Genomic DNA, 16,880 nt, shown 5'->3' on the forward strand with positions numbered 1-16,880 from the left:
GCCCATTGCCATAATCCCTAGGCTATAGTTTTAGGAGTAGGTTCGTTACCTTTAATTGTTGGTGCAAGCTACAATTAAAGGAACGTTACGAGACAGAGTTGTTTTAGAGGTAAATTCATGCAAAACCGGTGATGCGCGTTCCCGTCAGGGTCAGTTTTTCGGCAAGCAGTCTCTGCATTTACCTCTAAAACAACAACTGTCTCGTAACGTTCCTCTGAGCAGCTCACGGCTCTGCTCCGCTGTTCTAAAATAGCTTGCACCAACCATTAAAGGCAACAAACCTACTAAAACTATAGGGATTATGGCAATGGACCAATTTGCCAAAATGTTTAACTATCCCTTTAATTACTTACATCTGAAGGACTGTCCACCCTACTGACCTCTTCTGAAGGACGACCAGGCGTGAGGTCCAATCACAAATGGTCAATATAGACACATGTTAAGGTCCCATATTATACTGTTTTTTTAACCATTTCTAAGTCCAAGTCAACCAGGTCTAAGTGGTCCGACCATGTTATATTCGTAGTGTATTGCCCTCAAATTAATCTGCGGTACTAAATCTCAGTTATCTAATTTAAAAGTAGCCCTCAGTAGCTCTCCGGAGAACGAGACATTTCTGTGTCTGCACCTTGAAATGCAAATAAGTTGTGCAAACCATGTCCACTCCACACCTGTCACAAGGAGAGGGTGTGGGTTTTCACTACCGGTACCACATGCTATTGTTGACATTGGGAACCACGTGCTAATGTTGACATTGGGAACAATGGCTCGTCAGGACGCAATCGCCATGTTTGTTTATCGTTCCGGAAAGAAATCTCAGCGGGGAGAACACACCTTTTTATAGACTGGCCCAGGTGCAGTACCAAGGCAGTACCAGGAGGTGGAGTTAGCTGCTCTTGACGTCAAGAGGAGCTGCGTTTCCGACTGGTCCGTTTGGGCACACAATCTCAAAAAAGTGAAGCAATCAATTAAGGGAGTGGACAGACTTTTTCACCTGGCATCATAGAAAGGCCACGGGAACATATAACTTCTACAAAACCAGTGTAAGGTGGATTTTGCATAATATGGGCCCTTTGAAGCAGGTGTGAACAGGTGTGAACAGGGACTCAAAGACACCGGACCACTGACATATTTTTCCATGAATATGTCATATTTTCATATTTTTGTGAATCTTGTGACTGTTTGTGCTGCCTTCATGTGTCTACTCTACTTTTATTTTCAGATTTTTGTGCGCCAGTCGCCATCTCTTCGAACACAGTCAACAGGAGAAGATCGACTGGCATCCGCTCTGATAAGCTACACTTCAAAACCATCAGAATCTGGGGCTCAGAACCAGATGTGTCCGGGACAGGAAACAGGAAATGAAGGAGTTAGGAGGAGGAATTACTCACTTGGAGAGGGAAACTCCTCCGGCTTTCCCGATGAGCTCCTCGTGGTGGAGGACGGCGTCGTTCCAGGGAACATCCAGGAACTTCAGCAGCGTCCTCATCCACTTCTCGGGATGGAGGACCAGCTGTTCGTAGTGCACCGGGAGGCATTTGTCCGCCGCCTCGAGGCACTGAGTGTACATGGTCTCTATGGCCCGGTTCCACTTGGTCAGGCAGTCGCGGTAGCTGCCCAGATCGAAGCCGGCGATGGTCACCTTCCGCGAGATCATGGAATGGACCGACGCCCGTCCATCACGGATCATGAGCACAAACTTGGCATGGGGAAAGATTCTGGCGAGGTAGGCGAGCGACTTCAGCGCAAAAGGGTCCTTGTTGCACAGGAAGTTGGCGGGCTCGCCGTGTTTGACAATGATCTCCAGCAGGAATGCCTGCATGGCGGCGTCCAGCACCTCATCCGTCACGCCCGCCTCATCCAGACGCATCTTCTCCCGGCCCGATCGGCTCCACATCTGCTTCATGGCCAGGATGCGCGGGATGACGCGGGTTTCCTCGCCACAGCGCACTTCCGGGTGAGCGTCCAGCATCGCTCGCATCAGCGTGGTCCCGCTGCGGGGCACGCCGCCGATGAAGATGAGTGGCATGTCTTTGTTGTAGATAAACGGCGTGCTGAGGTTCTGGCCCGTCCGCAAGGTCGTCCGCATGCTGCCGCCGAGCGCCGACAGCGGGAGGATGCCGCCCGGCTGGCTGCGCTCCTCGATGCGATGGTGGCACTCCATGGCGTGGCGGCCCAGGTAGAAGACGGTGACCGAGCTGATGACCAGACACGCCACCAGCAAGTTCTGTTTCAGCTTGCCAATCATGACGCCGGCCGCAGACAGAAGAGGACAATATCACCACAGGGGCAACCGAGGAGGGGGGGAGGGGTGGGAAAGAGGAGCCGAGGGGTAAATGGAGGTTCCCACCCTTTATGGTTGTTTACTGGGAACCGGGCACGGATCGAGCTCCCTTGTGCACAGCAGGTGGCGAGTCCCCAGCTCCATGAGGCCTGGACGGAGACACAGGACACAAAGACACTGTTAGTGCTGAGTCAAGAGAGTCACCTCTGTTGCTACGGTGACAGGTTTCTACAGATCAGTGAACTGGGATCACACTGAGAAATTGACAGAGCATCAGACAAACATCCAGCCCAATGGAAACAGCAGCTAGCCGTTAGCATAGCATGTAGTCGCAGGTTGTCAGCCGCAGGCTCATTAAACACAAGAAACAGAAAGTTTGTTTTGAATAATTTTATTCATTAACTTGTGTTGCGTTAATGAAGCCGCAGTGGAAACTTCCAGAGGTCAAGCTAAGCTAACCCGCTAAGCTAAGCGAGATAGCATCTCCAGCAACAAAATTTCTGCGGTAAAACTTTACAATAACCATCATTTATAAATGGTAAATAGACCGTTTGTAAATTGTATATACTTTATTAATGTTTAACCATCATTTATAAAATGGTAAATAGATAGTAACCCTAACAATGAAATTATAATGAATAGTGCTTATTAATTAACTATTCATTAACCGGTAATAATTGCACTCATTATAACTCATTATAACTTTTAACACTATATTAAGTATTTGTGATTTCCAAATTATTTATATTTAAGAAATTGGTTGTAAAAATGTATAGATTAAATATGTAGATTTATTTGTATCACTTCGGAAATTTGGTTTTTAACCATCTGTAAACATTGCTTAAATGGTTATTGTAAAGTTACAACTGATGTTTGTAATACTTTGTAAATGGCTAATAATTGTTTTCTTCTTCATCAGCGAACCATTTAAATCTTTGAGCAGCTCGGACTTTTCCTGCTGCAGCTTTTAAGGTGGAATGTTTTCTTGGTGTCAGTCAATGCTTGATTGACATTCGAAAATCCCTAAAAATGTCACCATGACAACTTGTTTTTCATTTATGACTGGAGTTTCAAGAGCTTTTGAATGTTTGTACTGTATTTCATGACTTGCAGAATATAGCTGGTGACGGGTCGAGTTATTCCAAAGATTTCACTGCTCGGAAGGAAAATGAATGACAGACAAGATCTGAAGACTAGAACAATAAATCTGATGTGTGTCAACCAAACATACACACACACACACACACACTGCAGTGAGCTGTGGGACTTTCCCTCTGCAGTTCATTTATTGGAGAATGTGTGTGTGCTGACCCTGCAGCCTCATCTCCACCCTCCCCAATCCAGGACAGTCCAGACTCCGGAGGGTGGTGGTGGTGACGGATGAGAGGAAGCTCAGAGCTCTGCAGTGCCTCACATACAAAACCACATGTCTGGTCTGGTTTGAGTTTATTCTGAGGTCGTCCTGACCTGGATGAAGGATGCTGCAAAGTACCGTCGCCATCGACCTTTGACCTGGTTTCTGTTCTCAGCTCAGAGAGACGCAAGGTTTCTATTTAGCTGTTTGTATGTGAAACAACGACAGAGGAACATCTTGTTATAATGCAGTTCCACATGTCTAAACATTTGTACCTTATTAAATTACATTAAAGGTTGACATTTAACATCATAACAGGGAGTGTTGTCATAGCAACAGGCCTCAGTCATATGAGGAGAATCAGTTTGATTTCACAGTTGAGTTTTGTATGATTGTCCTTAACTGGTGATGAAAACTGAAGTCATGTTTTCAAAATAAAATAAACTTCATGTTATTTAAGTCTTCATGTGTTCATTTTTAATGCTTCACATTTTCTTCTAATTGTTTTTTTTTATAAATAATGTTTCTAAACTAATTAAAGTGCCAGAGAAACGCTTTTGGTACAGTATCGCACAGTATCGGTACCGGCAATGGTACCACCAATGGCAGCGGCAACTTTACCGGTAACGACAACAAATTCAGTTAGGCTACTGTGCTTCTCCAGGAGACAGTTGCCCTTCTCAACCAGTACCACTAATCCTACATAGTGGGGCTTTAAAACTAGTTTTCGGAGTCTTAGGATCTCTCCTGAGAACGAGACATGTCTCGTGTGTCTGCTCCTTGAAATGCAAAGAAGTTGTGCAAACCATGTCCACTCCACACAAGGAGAGGGAGAACTAGTTTTTCTCCTCTCTCAGCTTCTCTCTGGAGCGCTACCAACTATTGAGTTTTAATGTTTACATCAGGATGAGTTCAACAAATCAGTATACTACTGTGATTTAAGTAGTTAAATAATACGATATAGTTCATATCAGAGTTATTTTTCATAATATTAGTGTAGTGGCAGGAAAGACCAATTCACCAAATATTGTGTTGGTCATAATATACCTAGAACAAGTTACTGCTTCTGTCCGCTGATTTTTTTTTTTAAGTTGAAATATTTCCATGTATGACCCATTCTGGGTCACAATAGAAGTCAACTTCAAAGGGAAAGGGTCACGGGGCGGCGTTTAGCTCACTTGGTAGAGCTGCCGCCCCATGTTGAGGCTACAGTCCTCACTGCAGGCGGCCCCGGTTCGAATCCCGCGTCGGGCAGCCCTTTCATTCCCCCTCACTGCCTCCACGTTTCCTGTCTCTATCTCCACTGTACTATCGATTAAAGGCAATAACCCCCCCCACCCCCCCCACACACACACACACTATTTCAGGGTTAACTAACAAATGTTTGTGTAGAGCCCCATATAAGCAATGTTCAGCTTGTTATACTGAGGAAAATTTAGGTTCTGAGGAAAATCGCTGCTCATCAATAGGCCACTTCTACTTGTAAAGACACTCAGAGCTACTTGAATTCATTAGGCCTTGATTACATCATGGGCAGTGACAAGGTCAGGAATCGGTTCTGACTCTGCAGTGATTCAACAACCATGAGCTGCTCTGACGGAGGGTCTGAACATGAAGCTGAGCGATGCTATAAAAAGACAAAAGCGTCTCCACTTAAACTTTCCACTGTCTGAATCGTTACCGAGAGAAACCAGGGTGAACCGTGGAGTCAGGACGAGACTTGTCGGATCGAACATGACGCGAGGGACTGGACCTCGGCCCGGATGACGCATGGCGCCGTCATCTGCTCCGTTGTAACTCATGAAGTTTTAATCATCAACTTCATAACCTCGCAGGAAAACGCTGTAAGTGCTGAGTGGCGTTTACTGTCCTGAGAGAGACAACGGAGGCTGAGGAAACACAGGAATCCGAGCTATGTTTAGAAATGTTCTTGTGTCAGAGGAGGACGTTTGGCACCGCGTCCTGCTGACGAGCTGCAGAGAACAACAACGTCCATCTGTGCCGAGTCCTGACGGCACCAAACCGTCACCGGACCAGAGACGGAGCGACGGCGATCTCAGTTTTAGCATCGATTAGCTTCCAGTGAGAGTGTGTCCTCATCTGTGAGATAAGGCAGCATCACTGTCGCACGAGTGAGAGGGGAAATCTGCATCTCGTCCTGTGATGTGTTTGTGTTTGCAGGACGCTGCATCTCTGCACCATCTGTCCCAGCGAGGGGAGGGGAGGGGGAGGACACAGGGGGTGGGGGGTTGGGTTGGTGCTGTGGTGCTTTCAAGGAACAGCTTTGCTACATAGGCTAACCTATCTAAGCTAACAGGAGCACCTTAAAGGGATAGTTCACCCAAAATACAAATTTCATTTCATCTCATCTACTCACTCCAGGGTTTCCCGCAACGCTTTCCTGTTAAGGCGGCCACCTTAACAACAAAGAGCTGCCGCCTAAACTAACGTCTTAAAAAAATAAAAATGCAGCGATATTCCCCGCCGCCGCGACCCCCCCCACCCCGTCGGACGAGCGCCTTCATTCATCTCCGCATCTTCTCACACACATACACACCACAGAGAAGTGGTGAAAGCGAAACTTAATACGGCGCGCCGAAATCCCCCCCCCCCGGACGATCGATTGATCCGCTCGCTTCCGCTACAAAACAAGCTTGAAATATAGACTTACTTAATTTTTTTCGGGACAATTTCGCATTTCGGGGCTTCAATACAAGACGGACATTACATACGAGCAGCATGGAGTTTTTTTTTTTTTAAGTATATTTTTTGGCGTTTTTGCCTTTATTTGACAGCACATGGTGAGACAGACAGGAAAGGGGGAGGCAGAGAGAGGGGGAATGACATGCAGGAAAGGTCTGCCCGACGCGGGATTCGAACCGGGGACGCCTGCGTTGAGGACTGTAGCCTCTACATGGGGCGGCCGCCTTAACCACTGCGCCACGCACCGCCCCCAGCATGGAGGTATTTGGATGTTTTTTGGTGTGTCTTTTTGTTACGAAGACAGTTGGTATCCATTTGCAACTGTTATATGGACATGCACTGCTACGCCGAGTCCCCCTGTAACTCAGAGAAGCCACGGAGGACTCTGAAACTTCTCCCAGCCTTTAGTCCACATGAGGGTGAGTAGATAATGAGTGAAATTTGAATTTTGGGTGAACTATCCCTTTAACAACATTGTTGTCTATCGTCATCATCAGTGTTGCTATGGATGTCCCACAACAAACCATCCACAAGTTTCCGAACGTCATCTGTGGTCAAAACCGGAAGCCGGTTTTGCATTTCCGGTGGAATTGTACGTTTACGTTTCCATGGTTTTCAGTCGTTGTCATAGTTGCGGTAAACGCATGGATCTAATTAACGCTGGCTTTTAACACGGATGTCAATTTGTGTGATATCCACTGTTAAAAGCTGGTGTGATGATCCATGCGTTTTACAGATTTACACTGAAAAAAAAAAAAAACATGCATTCACCGCGACTACCGAAACCATGGAAACGTAAACATAAAATTCCACCGGAAGAGCAAAACCGGCTTACGTTTTTGAGGTTCGGAAAAAGGTGGATAACAAGGCTCTTTCTTTAGAGAGTGTCGCCATCTTGCGCCGCCATGTTTGTACAGCAAACAAACTGAGGTTTTTTGTCCTTGGAGGCCACCGTCACTTTCCCGACGGGAGGGGGGAGTGCGAGCAAGCGAATGAGCGCTGCAAACTAGAATCTCAACGCTGGATGTCATAGTTTCACCCCCATTTTACACACTGGACCTTTAAGGGATTGTTCGGTACAAGACCCAACGCACATCACATGTAATGACAGTATGATGTTTTTGTACAAGAAGAAGAGCAACTGTTACCGTGGCGACCTGAACACGATCAACACGTGACTTTCCAGCTGAGAACACACAGAGTGTGAGATCAATAAATCAGCGATGGAAGAATAAACCGGACCAGATGTGAGCTGCTGCTGCTGCTGCTGCTGCTGCTGCTGGTTCTGGGCCGTGGACCGACACGTTGTTCTGTTTAAGACCGACTCAGCTGAAAATATCTGACACATGACGTCACGGCAACCGAGGCCGGTTCCAACAAGTTTGAGAAGAAACATGAACCGACAAAAACAGCAACAACAGAGGGAGGCGGACGCTGCAGCTCCTCCACTGTTCCTCCAAAAACAAACAAAAACAAAAAAAGAACCTCTTGTAACTCTGCAGGTTTCGCCGGAGCCTCGGGTCCGACTGAGAAACCGCGGCTGAGATTCGCAGCAGTGTTGAGTTTCACCTCACACCAGCACTGAAATGTGTTTGTGTTAAATTAATTGCGGCTCCTCTCTCCTGTTACCGACACTGGATCCTCCTCACAGGAGAGTTTCCACATTGATCTATTAGGAAGCAGAGGCTGCTCTCCACGGAGCCACGGTGAAACCAAAGCACACCAACACTTAATCAGGAGGAAGGCTTCGCTCACTGCGTAGGCCGGACCTGAGGAGGAGGAGGAGGAGGAGGAGGAGGAGAGGAAGAAGAAGTACTAGTAGTAATAGTAGTAGTAGTAGCAGCAGAAGAAGCAGAAGTACAAGAAGGAGGAAGCAGAAGGAGAAAAAGGAGAAGGAGACTGTGAGACAACGCCGGGCTTCTTCATCTCTCACGTGCCACAAGAACCTTTTTCATTTCAAGCTGAAGTTTCTCAAAAAAACTGAAACGCCGAGTGGTGACACCAACAAACCGTCTGTTTGTCCTCCATCCATCTGCAAACATCTGGGCTGTGGTGCTGGTGTCATGTGATCCAGAGTCTGTCAGACTGTCAGAGCAGCCACAGAGCTGTCCTCCGGTCTCCAACTGTCATCCACCCTGATCAGTGAATCAGTGTTTTCACTGTGCCGAGACCTGAGTTATCTGATCTGCTGCATTCCTGCTCAGCCTGACCTCTGACCTCTGACCTCAGGCCTGTCATCCCTCACAGCTACAAACCTCCACGAACCCCCATGCATGAGTCCATGACACAACGCCGAGGCTCCTACGCCGAAAACACCTCTGATTCTTTGTTTTAGCGTCACAACTGTCGTAGTGTTTATAAACCGTTTCCTGCTCAGGACAGTTTTAAATCAACTGCAGAGATGTCAGGCCACTAAATTCTGTCAAGGATTTAACAGCCAGTGATGATAGAAATTAGGGGCGTGCCATCCAAGACACCTCACAGTTTGATGCGATTACGATTCATGCATCTTCTCCGTCTAGTCTGGTCTGGTTCAAGGAAAGAAGGAAAAGAAGGAAACTGTTCAAATCTATCTAACCAACCAACCTGTTTAGCTTATTAGGTTTAGGTTAGCTATGTTTTTTTAATGATATTATATTGTCAAAGTTGAATGATAATAGTCATCAACTGACCATTGTGTTCACTGCAGCCATTTTCAACTGGTCCACACTTTTATTTTCGTTCTGCGCGCTGAGGTTGTTTTCCTGTCAACCTGGACAACGAGGAGTTTTGGGAAGCGAAGTGTTTTCACACTACATTTCCCATGAGCCTCTGCGCGCACGGTGAAATTCTTGGACCGGCGCAAGACGGACGAAAGCGAAAACATTTGCCAAGAATGTTTTTATTAATCAAGAATGAAAGTCGGAGGTTGGAAGACGATCAGATACCGTCGTAGTTCCGACCTTACGGCGATTCGGTGGCGTTACTCCCATGACCTGCCGAGCAGCGTCCGGGAAACTGAAAGTAGGAAATGCTGGGCGAGTCGACCACTAAATAATAATATCAAAATAACGATAAAGACAAAACTTTATATTTATCGAAAATGGACCCATTAACAAGTGGTAACGTAGATTCATCCACATTAATATGAGACTCTTTTAGAACCAAATACAAACTCCTCGGGGTCTCTATAATCGTTATTGAATCATCACGTATCACATCGATCTATTGGGCACACCCCTAATAAAAATGTTTACATCACTTGATATCAGTTATTACTGTTCATTTTAATTATCTATAATCAATATGCACCAGGAGGAGGTCTGAAGTAGCGTTTCAATGATGTGTCATAATGATTGGCAGCTCATGAGCCAGGAAGGTTTGTTTTACAGACTGAAAATAAAGAACGTCTCAGTGGCTCCACGGTCGCCATCTTGGTGGCGTCTGACTCCGCCCAGGCGCCGCCCTCAGACCGCCACACCTTTAGTGGTTAATAAAGTGTGAACGAAGGAAATCAGCAGCAGCCACAACAACAACAGGATCTCTGTGTGAAAGCCGCCTCATTAAGGTGCGACGGCTGCAACTTCCTCTGAACAACAACAAGCATGTGAGGAAGCAAAATCAGCTTACTGTGATGTGAACTCTGGGAATGTTTCTAATCAGCTGCTGCAACAACAACAATAACAAGCCTCAGAAACCCGGCTCACCGTCTGGCACTTGAATGCACCATTCACACATAGCTACTGAACATGAATAGTTATAGCTACATACAAAAGGTACAGGCCACGAACACTGATCATATCACACATATAGTCTACTATACACACACACAAAACTTTCCTTCAGTGTAAAACCCACTGAAGCTGCTTCATGTTGAAGCCGCAGTGTTTTCTCTCCAACTACACGTGCGTCTCAAACAGGAAGTTATTCACAACCGAAACCGCAGCAGTCGCACACGCATACACACACACACACACACACACACCTGATATACAACCGGCTCAGTGTATCAAGCACGATCAATTTTAATATCCCTCGTTAAGTCAATTCAGCGCCGAGATAAATCAGCTTTACCTGCAGCAGCGGCCTCGTCTCCACGACGACGGGCTCGTAAACAACGACGACCCAGCAGCAACAATCACAGGGGGAGGAAGTGTGTGTGCATGTGTGTGTGTGTGTGTGTGTGCGTGTGTGTGCGTGGGCAGCCTGTAGTCAACTATGAATGCAGTTTGTAAAGCGGTGTGACAGTGCTGTGGGAGTGTTGCCGTGGAGACGCTGATGTTCAAAAGCTGCTGTTCGTCAGGATTTCAGCTTAAAACACGACTGAAGTCATCAATAATAATGATCAGGGATCAATCTGACCTCCGATCAGCCTCGGGAAGCTTTAAGGAGAAGAAGACATGGACGTAGTCTAAAGAAACCTTATCTTAAGGAAAATCTTAACCTAAGGCGTTTCGTACAGCTGTCTTTTTCTTGACGAACTGACACTAATGAAAATCTTAATTTAAGGTCTTTAGTGCCACTTAAGGTCCAAGGATTTAAGAAATGACCATGACCCAGATTAAAGAGATGTTTTGTGCAGGTGTTTTTTTAAGGAAGCCTAATATTGGTCTTTGTGCAACAGCTTGACTGACATTAAAGGATTACTTAAGATAAGGCAAAAGACCTTTTAATTCTGAACTTAAAGGAAAACCCTTCAGGGGGTTTAATTCAATTGCACTTTAAGGAAGCCTCAGCTCAGCGGGGTTCTGTCGTTGGGAGGCCGAGTGCTTTACGAGGAGTTCGACTCAGGTTAACGAGGCCTCTTCACTCCAGACTGAGCGGTGGACTCCCAGGTAATTAACCCCCGTGGGTCGTTAGAGGTCACCGGAGTCAGCTGGCTCATTAGTGCTCCGACAGTCGTAATGACACGGTGGGGCCGAGTCGATGGAGTCGCCCGAGGCCGAGAGTGACGAGATGAAAGGTGTCGTAGCCTCCTCCCCCCTCCTCTTCCTCATTCTCTTCCATTTAAACACCTGTCCTCTTCATGGATCTCATCAGTTAAGGGAAAAGAGTAAGGCATTTTCAGCAGCGAAGGACATTTTACAGCTGTAAAACTCCACTGTTTCCATGGAGATCAACGCCACTAAGATAAAGAGAAAATCCTAAATAAAAGTGAACATCTTTCCTTAAAGCAGAACTATGCAGGATTTTGGCTGTAATTATTGTGGCTCAGAGTCACTGTGATGGTAGAGTGACCTATTATGAGGTGAATGGGGTCTAGGCCAATGCGCTCACCCCCCCCACTGGCTGAAAACCGCACTTGCAAGATCAGTCCTCCGTCTCGGTGTAAATCTCATCAATGGATAGAACTATCGCGAGAAACTGCCTTACGGCAGTACGAGATAAGAACGCAGATGACGTCATGCATGTCATGAATCGTGATTGGTTTGAGTTCGGAAAGTCGGAGGAAACCATGGAAACATGTTTGTACTGATGAAGTTCGGCTTGTGGCTAACACGGAGCTAATGCTAACAGACACACACACACCATGGATCTTTTATAAGATAATGTAATACATCATGACACACACACACACGCCTTCGCGTTTTGGAACCTTTATTCATGTGTGTGTGTATGTCTGTGTCTTTGTCTGTGTGTGGCCGTATTAGCGTTAGCTCCGTGTTAGCATTAGCTCCCTGTTAGCGTTAGCTCCGTGCTTAGCAAACACCGCTCTCTACCTTCAGCAGTAAACACAAGAACGTGTAGGGAGGGGGTGGAGGAGGTGGGGCGGCGAGTTTTTTTTTTTTTTACGACAGTGACATGTGCCTCCCAGAACTGTGGGGGAGCCCCGGAGAGGGAAAAAAAGAGAAACCAACGAAGGAGCGAGCTATTTCCGGCCAAGTTGCATAGTTCTGCTTTAAGGGGGTTTTGCGCAATTATTCCTTATATTTTAAAAGAAAGGTTGTAAAGGAAATCTTAGCTTAAGGTGTTTTGAGAAACAATATGTAAAGAAACTTGAGAAAATCTTAACTGAAGGTCTTTTGTGCAACAACTTCACTGACATTAATATGTTTGTTAAAGCAGAAGTAAGCGATCCGGTGGTTTTGGCTAACTTCTTTTCAGCCGATGGAGTTAGCAGTCCCCGCCCTCGTCCCTACGTCACCACATTCACGCGCATCCCTTGGCTGCACACACAGAGAGGACCGCCCCTTTATGCCGTTCCCTCTCCTCATTGGATAAAGGTTGTAGGATACAAGGAAAGTTTTCTCCTCGGCTTACAGCAGAGCAGAGTGACTGACAGACCCGTGTTTCAGACCAAACACTCTATATAAGTGATTGCTGTCGGAAGATATAACTATTTAAGACTTATATTAACACAAACATTCCGCTTACTTCTGCTTTAAGAATAAAACACATTAAATCGGTGAAGACCTTAAAGGTGTTTCATGTAAGAAACCTTAATTCAAACCGAGAAAATCTTACAGTGAACTGTTTTTCACCTTCAAGAAACTCCCCTCAAGTCTGAACTCAAGTGCTTGGAAGGAAATTCAGGAAAATCTTAAGGTGTTTTGTGCAACTGTTTAAGGAAACTATGACTCAGACGGAGGAAAAATCTTTAGCCTAGGTGTTTTTGTGCTGGTGTCCCCTGGCGGCCCGGGGCCCTGCAGTGGCCTCGGCTGCAGCTGTGGAGGACGACCCACTGAGCGGAGCCTGAACCCACCAACTCTGGAAACCCCCCCACCCCACCCCGGCCTCCACCCCTCGGACCACCTGGCTGCAGCAGATGTTCCCCCGGCTGCATAGCTACCAACCAACCAGCCAACCGGCCCACTGCTGCTGCCACTGGACCCAGTTTAGTTTGCATGGTTGAGTGTTCACCACCACAGGCCGCTGCACTGATCGGATGATGATGCTGTCAGCCAATACTTAAAAGAACAGTTCACCCAAAATTCAAATTTCACTCTCAGTTACAGGGGGTCTCGGCGTAGCAGTGCATGTCCATATAACGGTTGCAAATGGATACCAACTGTCTTCGTAACAAAAAGACACACCAAAAAACATCCAAATACCCCCATGCTGCTCCTATGTAATGTCTGTCTTGTATTGAAGCCCCGAAATGTGAAACTGTTCCAAAAAACATTAAATGACGCCGGCGCAAATCTCGCGAGATTTGGACGGACCAGGAAGAGGAGCTTCTGTTACAAACAAGCTTGAAAAATAGACTTATTTGATTTATTTTGGAACAATTTCACATTTTGGGGCTTCAATACAAGACGGACATTACATACCAGCAGCATGGAGGTATTTGGATGTTTTTTGGTGTGTCTTTTTGTTACGAAGACAGTTGGTATCCATTTGCAACCGTTATATGGACATGCACTGCTACGCCGAGACCCCCTGTAACTCAGAGAAGCCACGGGGGACTCTGAAACTTCTCCCGGCCCTTAGTCCACATGAGGGTGAGTAGATAATGAGAATGAAATTTGAATTTTGGGTGAACTATTCTTTTAACACCGGTCGGTGTCTGTTCGGGGGTTTGGGCTGAACCGGGCCTGGCCGTGGTGTTTCACTGCACTCACAGGCCACAACATGTCACCCCCCAGCCCCAACACACACTCCATTATCTATTAATGCTGCAGACCAGCCTCAAACCAAACCCCATAAATTTACAGTGACTGCAATTAAACGGTGTCTGCTCCTCTCTTCCTCGGTGACCGTGTTCGGCCATTACGGGGCTGGTTGCGGTCCGGTTCGGCATCAAAGCTGCAGATCCGCCAGAGGTGACTCCTGCAATCTCGGATCTTCTGTTTAGGTATTATTATTAATATGATCTGTATTATTTGTAGGATTAGTGAACTTCCCCAGCGGGCTCTCACCGCACCCTGCCCGGTCTGGAAGCCGAGGACAGAACCGAGGGGAATGGGTTGAAGTTGGGGTGTTTTTGCGGACATGAGTTGGCTTCTTCTCCACATCCGTTAAAAAAAACACACACACACACACACACACACACAAAACCCCAACAAAGTCTCCGGTGTTTTCCGAGGTGTTGCAACGTTAATAACCGAGCTCCGGTGGTTGATTTGATCAACCCCCCTGAGGGCGGAACATAACGGACCCACCGACCGACCGTCATGTCTCTAACGGACTCTAATGGCTCTTTTCGTTCGTTCGTTTGGCTGCGATCGTTATCGACCGCGAGCCCAGGGTCGATTCCCCCCGCTCAGCGCCCGGCGGAGGGAACCGTCTTTCCCCCCCGCTGCTCAGCCGCCTTACATAACCCGCCGTCGGGGAGGGAAGAGCGGCCGTGTTGTGTCGTGTTGTGTTGTTGGAGACGAGGAAACGTCGGTCGGAGGAGGTCGTTCAGGGCCCCGCGGTGGAAAAATGTGCGTTGAACAGTCGCAGCTCCGGAGCTGAGGAGAGACAGAGACAGAGAGACGGGGAGAGAGAGAGACGGACACTGCAACAACAGCACGGCGCTCAATAACCTACCTACCTAATGCTGCTATCTATCTGTCGTTCGCAAAATAAACTTCCACTGGATCCAGCGCCAAATCCGGACAGTCCCAACCGAACCTCCGCGCTCACTTTCCGGGCATTTTCCGTGCACTCAGCCCGCAACAGAGGCTCTGTCGTCGGGCTCGTTGCTGCTGCTGCTGCTGCCGCTGCTGCTGCTGGACTGAAGCTGAAGCTGAGCCGAGGTAAAGGAGGGAGACTACAGCTACAACTTGCTGCTGCGCTGACGGAGAGAGGCGAGCTCTGATTGGTCCAGAACTCCGAGAGGGGCCGTGTGTCGGCGCCGCTGATTGGCCCACACGCCACTGGGCGGGGCTACAGCGGATATAAAAGGTACAGTACAGGCTCAGTCAGCAGCTAATCAATAAAACAATTACTCTGTAAATATTGATTTTAGAACAGAAGTTATGATTAATTACATATATTATTAGCGATAATATGAAAAATGTATAAACCTAATGACTTATAAAGGGGTAGTTTTTTTTTTAAGTGTATACTTCCTACTCCTTTTTCAAACTTGTGTGTATACTACTATGATTTGATGATAGGCCTACTTTTATTTTTATTTTCTTAATTGTTTTGTTTTTATAATTATTATTTTATTTTAGACATGTTTGAAATAAATGTATTAATCCAGAATTCATTCAGCCATAGAATATATTAATGTTAATGATGCAAAATATTGCAGTTGAAATGGGAAAATTGTTATATCAATTGTTTTGTTTTTATCTTCTGTGAGGCACTTTGTGTTACAACGTATGAAAAGTGCCATATAAATAAAGTTGATTTGATTTGATTTGATCTCTTTCTTACAGTAGTCTCTCAACAACTCCATAGAGCACACCCCATCCAAAAATAAACAAGCAAAATAAAAAATAAATACATACATATCCATCAAAATATATACATACAGAGTTAAAGCAGAAGTAAGTGATAAAAAAGATAACAAGATGACATCAAAATGAAACTTCTGGCCCAACACCTGCATGAGGGATACCACAAGAGGGGATTGTGCAATACCATTAAGACGCACCACCTTTAGTCAGTCAGTACTGTCAGTCAAAGGCAGTCACATTTGGAACAGTTTACCACTAACAAGACAAGAATGTCATACATACACCACTTTCAAAACACATTTAAAAAAAACTGGCTGAAAAGCAGTCAAAATTGCACTCACATCTAATTTTAACAGATTTACTGCACTAGTAGTTATATCCTCCGACAGCAATCACTTACATAGAGTGTTTGGACCGAAACACGGGTCTGTTAGTCCCTATGCTCTGCTCTGAGCCGAGGAGAAAACATTTATCGTATCCTACAGTTTTTATCCAATGAGGAGAAAGAACGGCATGCAGGGCTGTGTGTGCAGCCAAGGGACGCCGTGAATGTGGTGACGTAGGGACGAGGACTGTTATGGTGCGTTCAAGGAAACTCGTAGACTCGTGTTTTTCCGTCCTGTGAAGTCGTACCAGTTCGATCTGGTACGAGTTCACGGGTCGGAAGTTACGAGTGGCCGTTATAGTGACTTTCACAGGTAAAACAGGTCGGAAAAACACGAGTGGGTTGCCTGAAACGCTACAAAGTCGTAAGTTGTGACTTGAAGCTGTAATTTACGGTTTCAAAAGCCTACCTGGAACGCAGCATTAGCCAAAACGACCGGATCGCTTACTTCTGCTTTAAGCTGATTAAAATAAACACAAGTCATTTACCTTTCCCACCACCACTCTATCCCCATTTATTTGTTTTTATTATTTGTATTATTATACAAGTATAATACAGTAGTACAATTTCCTACTTCCTACTGTATTTTATGTGAGGAAACCATGGCAAAGTGCATTTCAGAGTGGTTTTTCCAGAGTCAATAATATTGATTTTTCTTTTAATCTTTAATTTAACTATCTTAATTACTATTTGATTATAATTATCTTGTTAACTATTTATATGCACTTGATTTCCTCAGGTACTGAATGCCCATTGTTTTTAATAACAAATAAAGCAACTGTAATTTCAAAGCATCCACAGGTTGTTTTCACTTCTTGTCATAGAAAACTAAAAGGTCTTATA

At 45.9% G+C, this 16,880-nt stretch overlaps 1 protein-coding gene across 3 annotated transcripts in view; it reads right to left on the reverse strand.

The window, feature by feature from the left end:
• tpst1 (tyrosylprotein sulfotransferase 1) overlaps positions 1-14,974 on the reverse strand; it is a 38,844-nt gene extending 23,870 nt beyond the window's left edge. For 2 of the 3 annotated variants that reach the window (XM_083985021.1, XM_083985019.1), the window contains exons 1-2: positions 14,797-14,974; positions 1,392-2,433 (exon numbers count right to left, since the gene is read on the reverse strand). In XM_083985021.1, the coding sequence (XP_083841147.1) occupies positions 1,392-2,248 (857 nt within the window). In that variant the 5' untranslated portion in view covers positions 2,249-2,433; positions 14,797-14,974. Of the gene's footprint in view, positions 1-1,391; positions 2,434-14,792 lie in introns of all 3 variants that reach the window. The other variant, XM_083985020.1, reaches the window with a different exon arrangement.
• Between the last annotated feature and the right edge of the window lie 1,906 nt (positions 14,975-16,880).

This window comes from Trachurus trachurus (genome assembly GCF_905171665.1).
Source record: "Trachurus trachurus genome assembly, chromosome: 13".
In the NCBI taxonomy this organism is placed as follows: domain Eukaryota; kingdom Metazoa; phylum Chordata; class Actinopteri; order Carangiformes; family Carangidae; genus Trachurus; species Trachurus trachurus.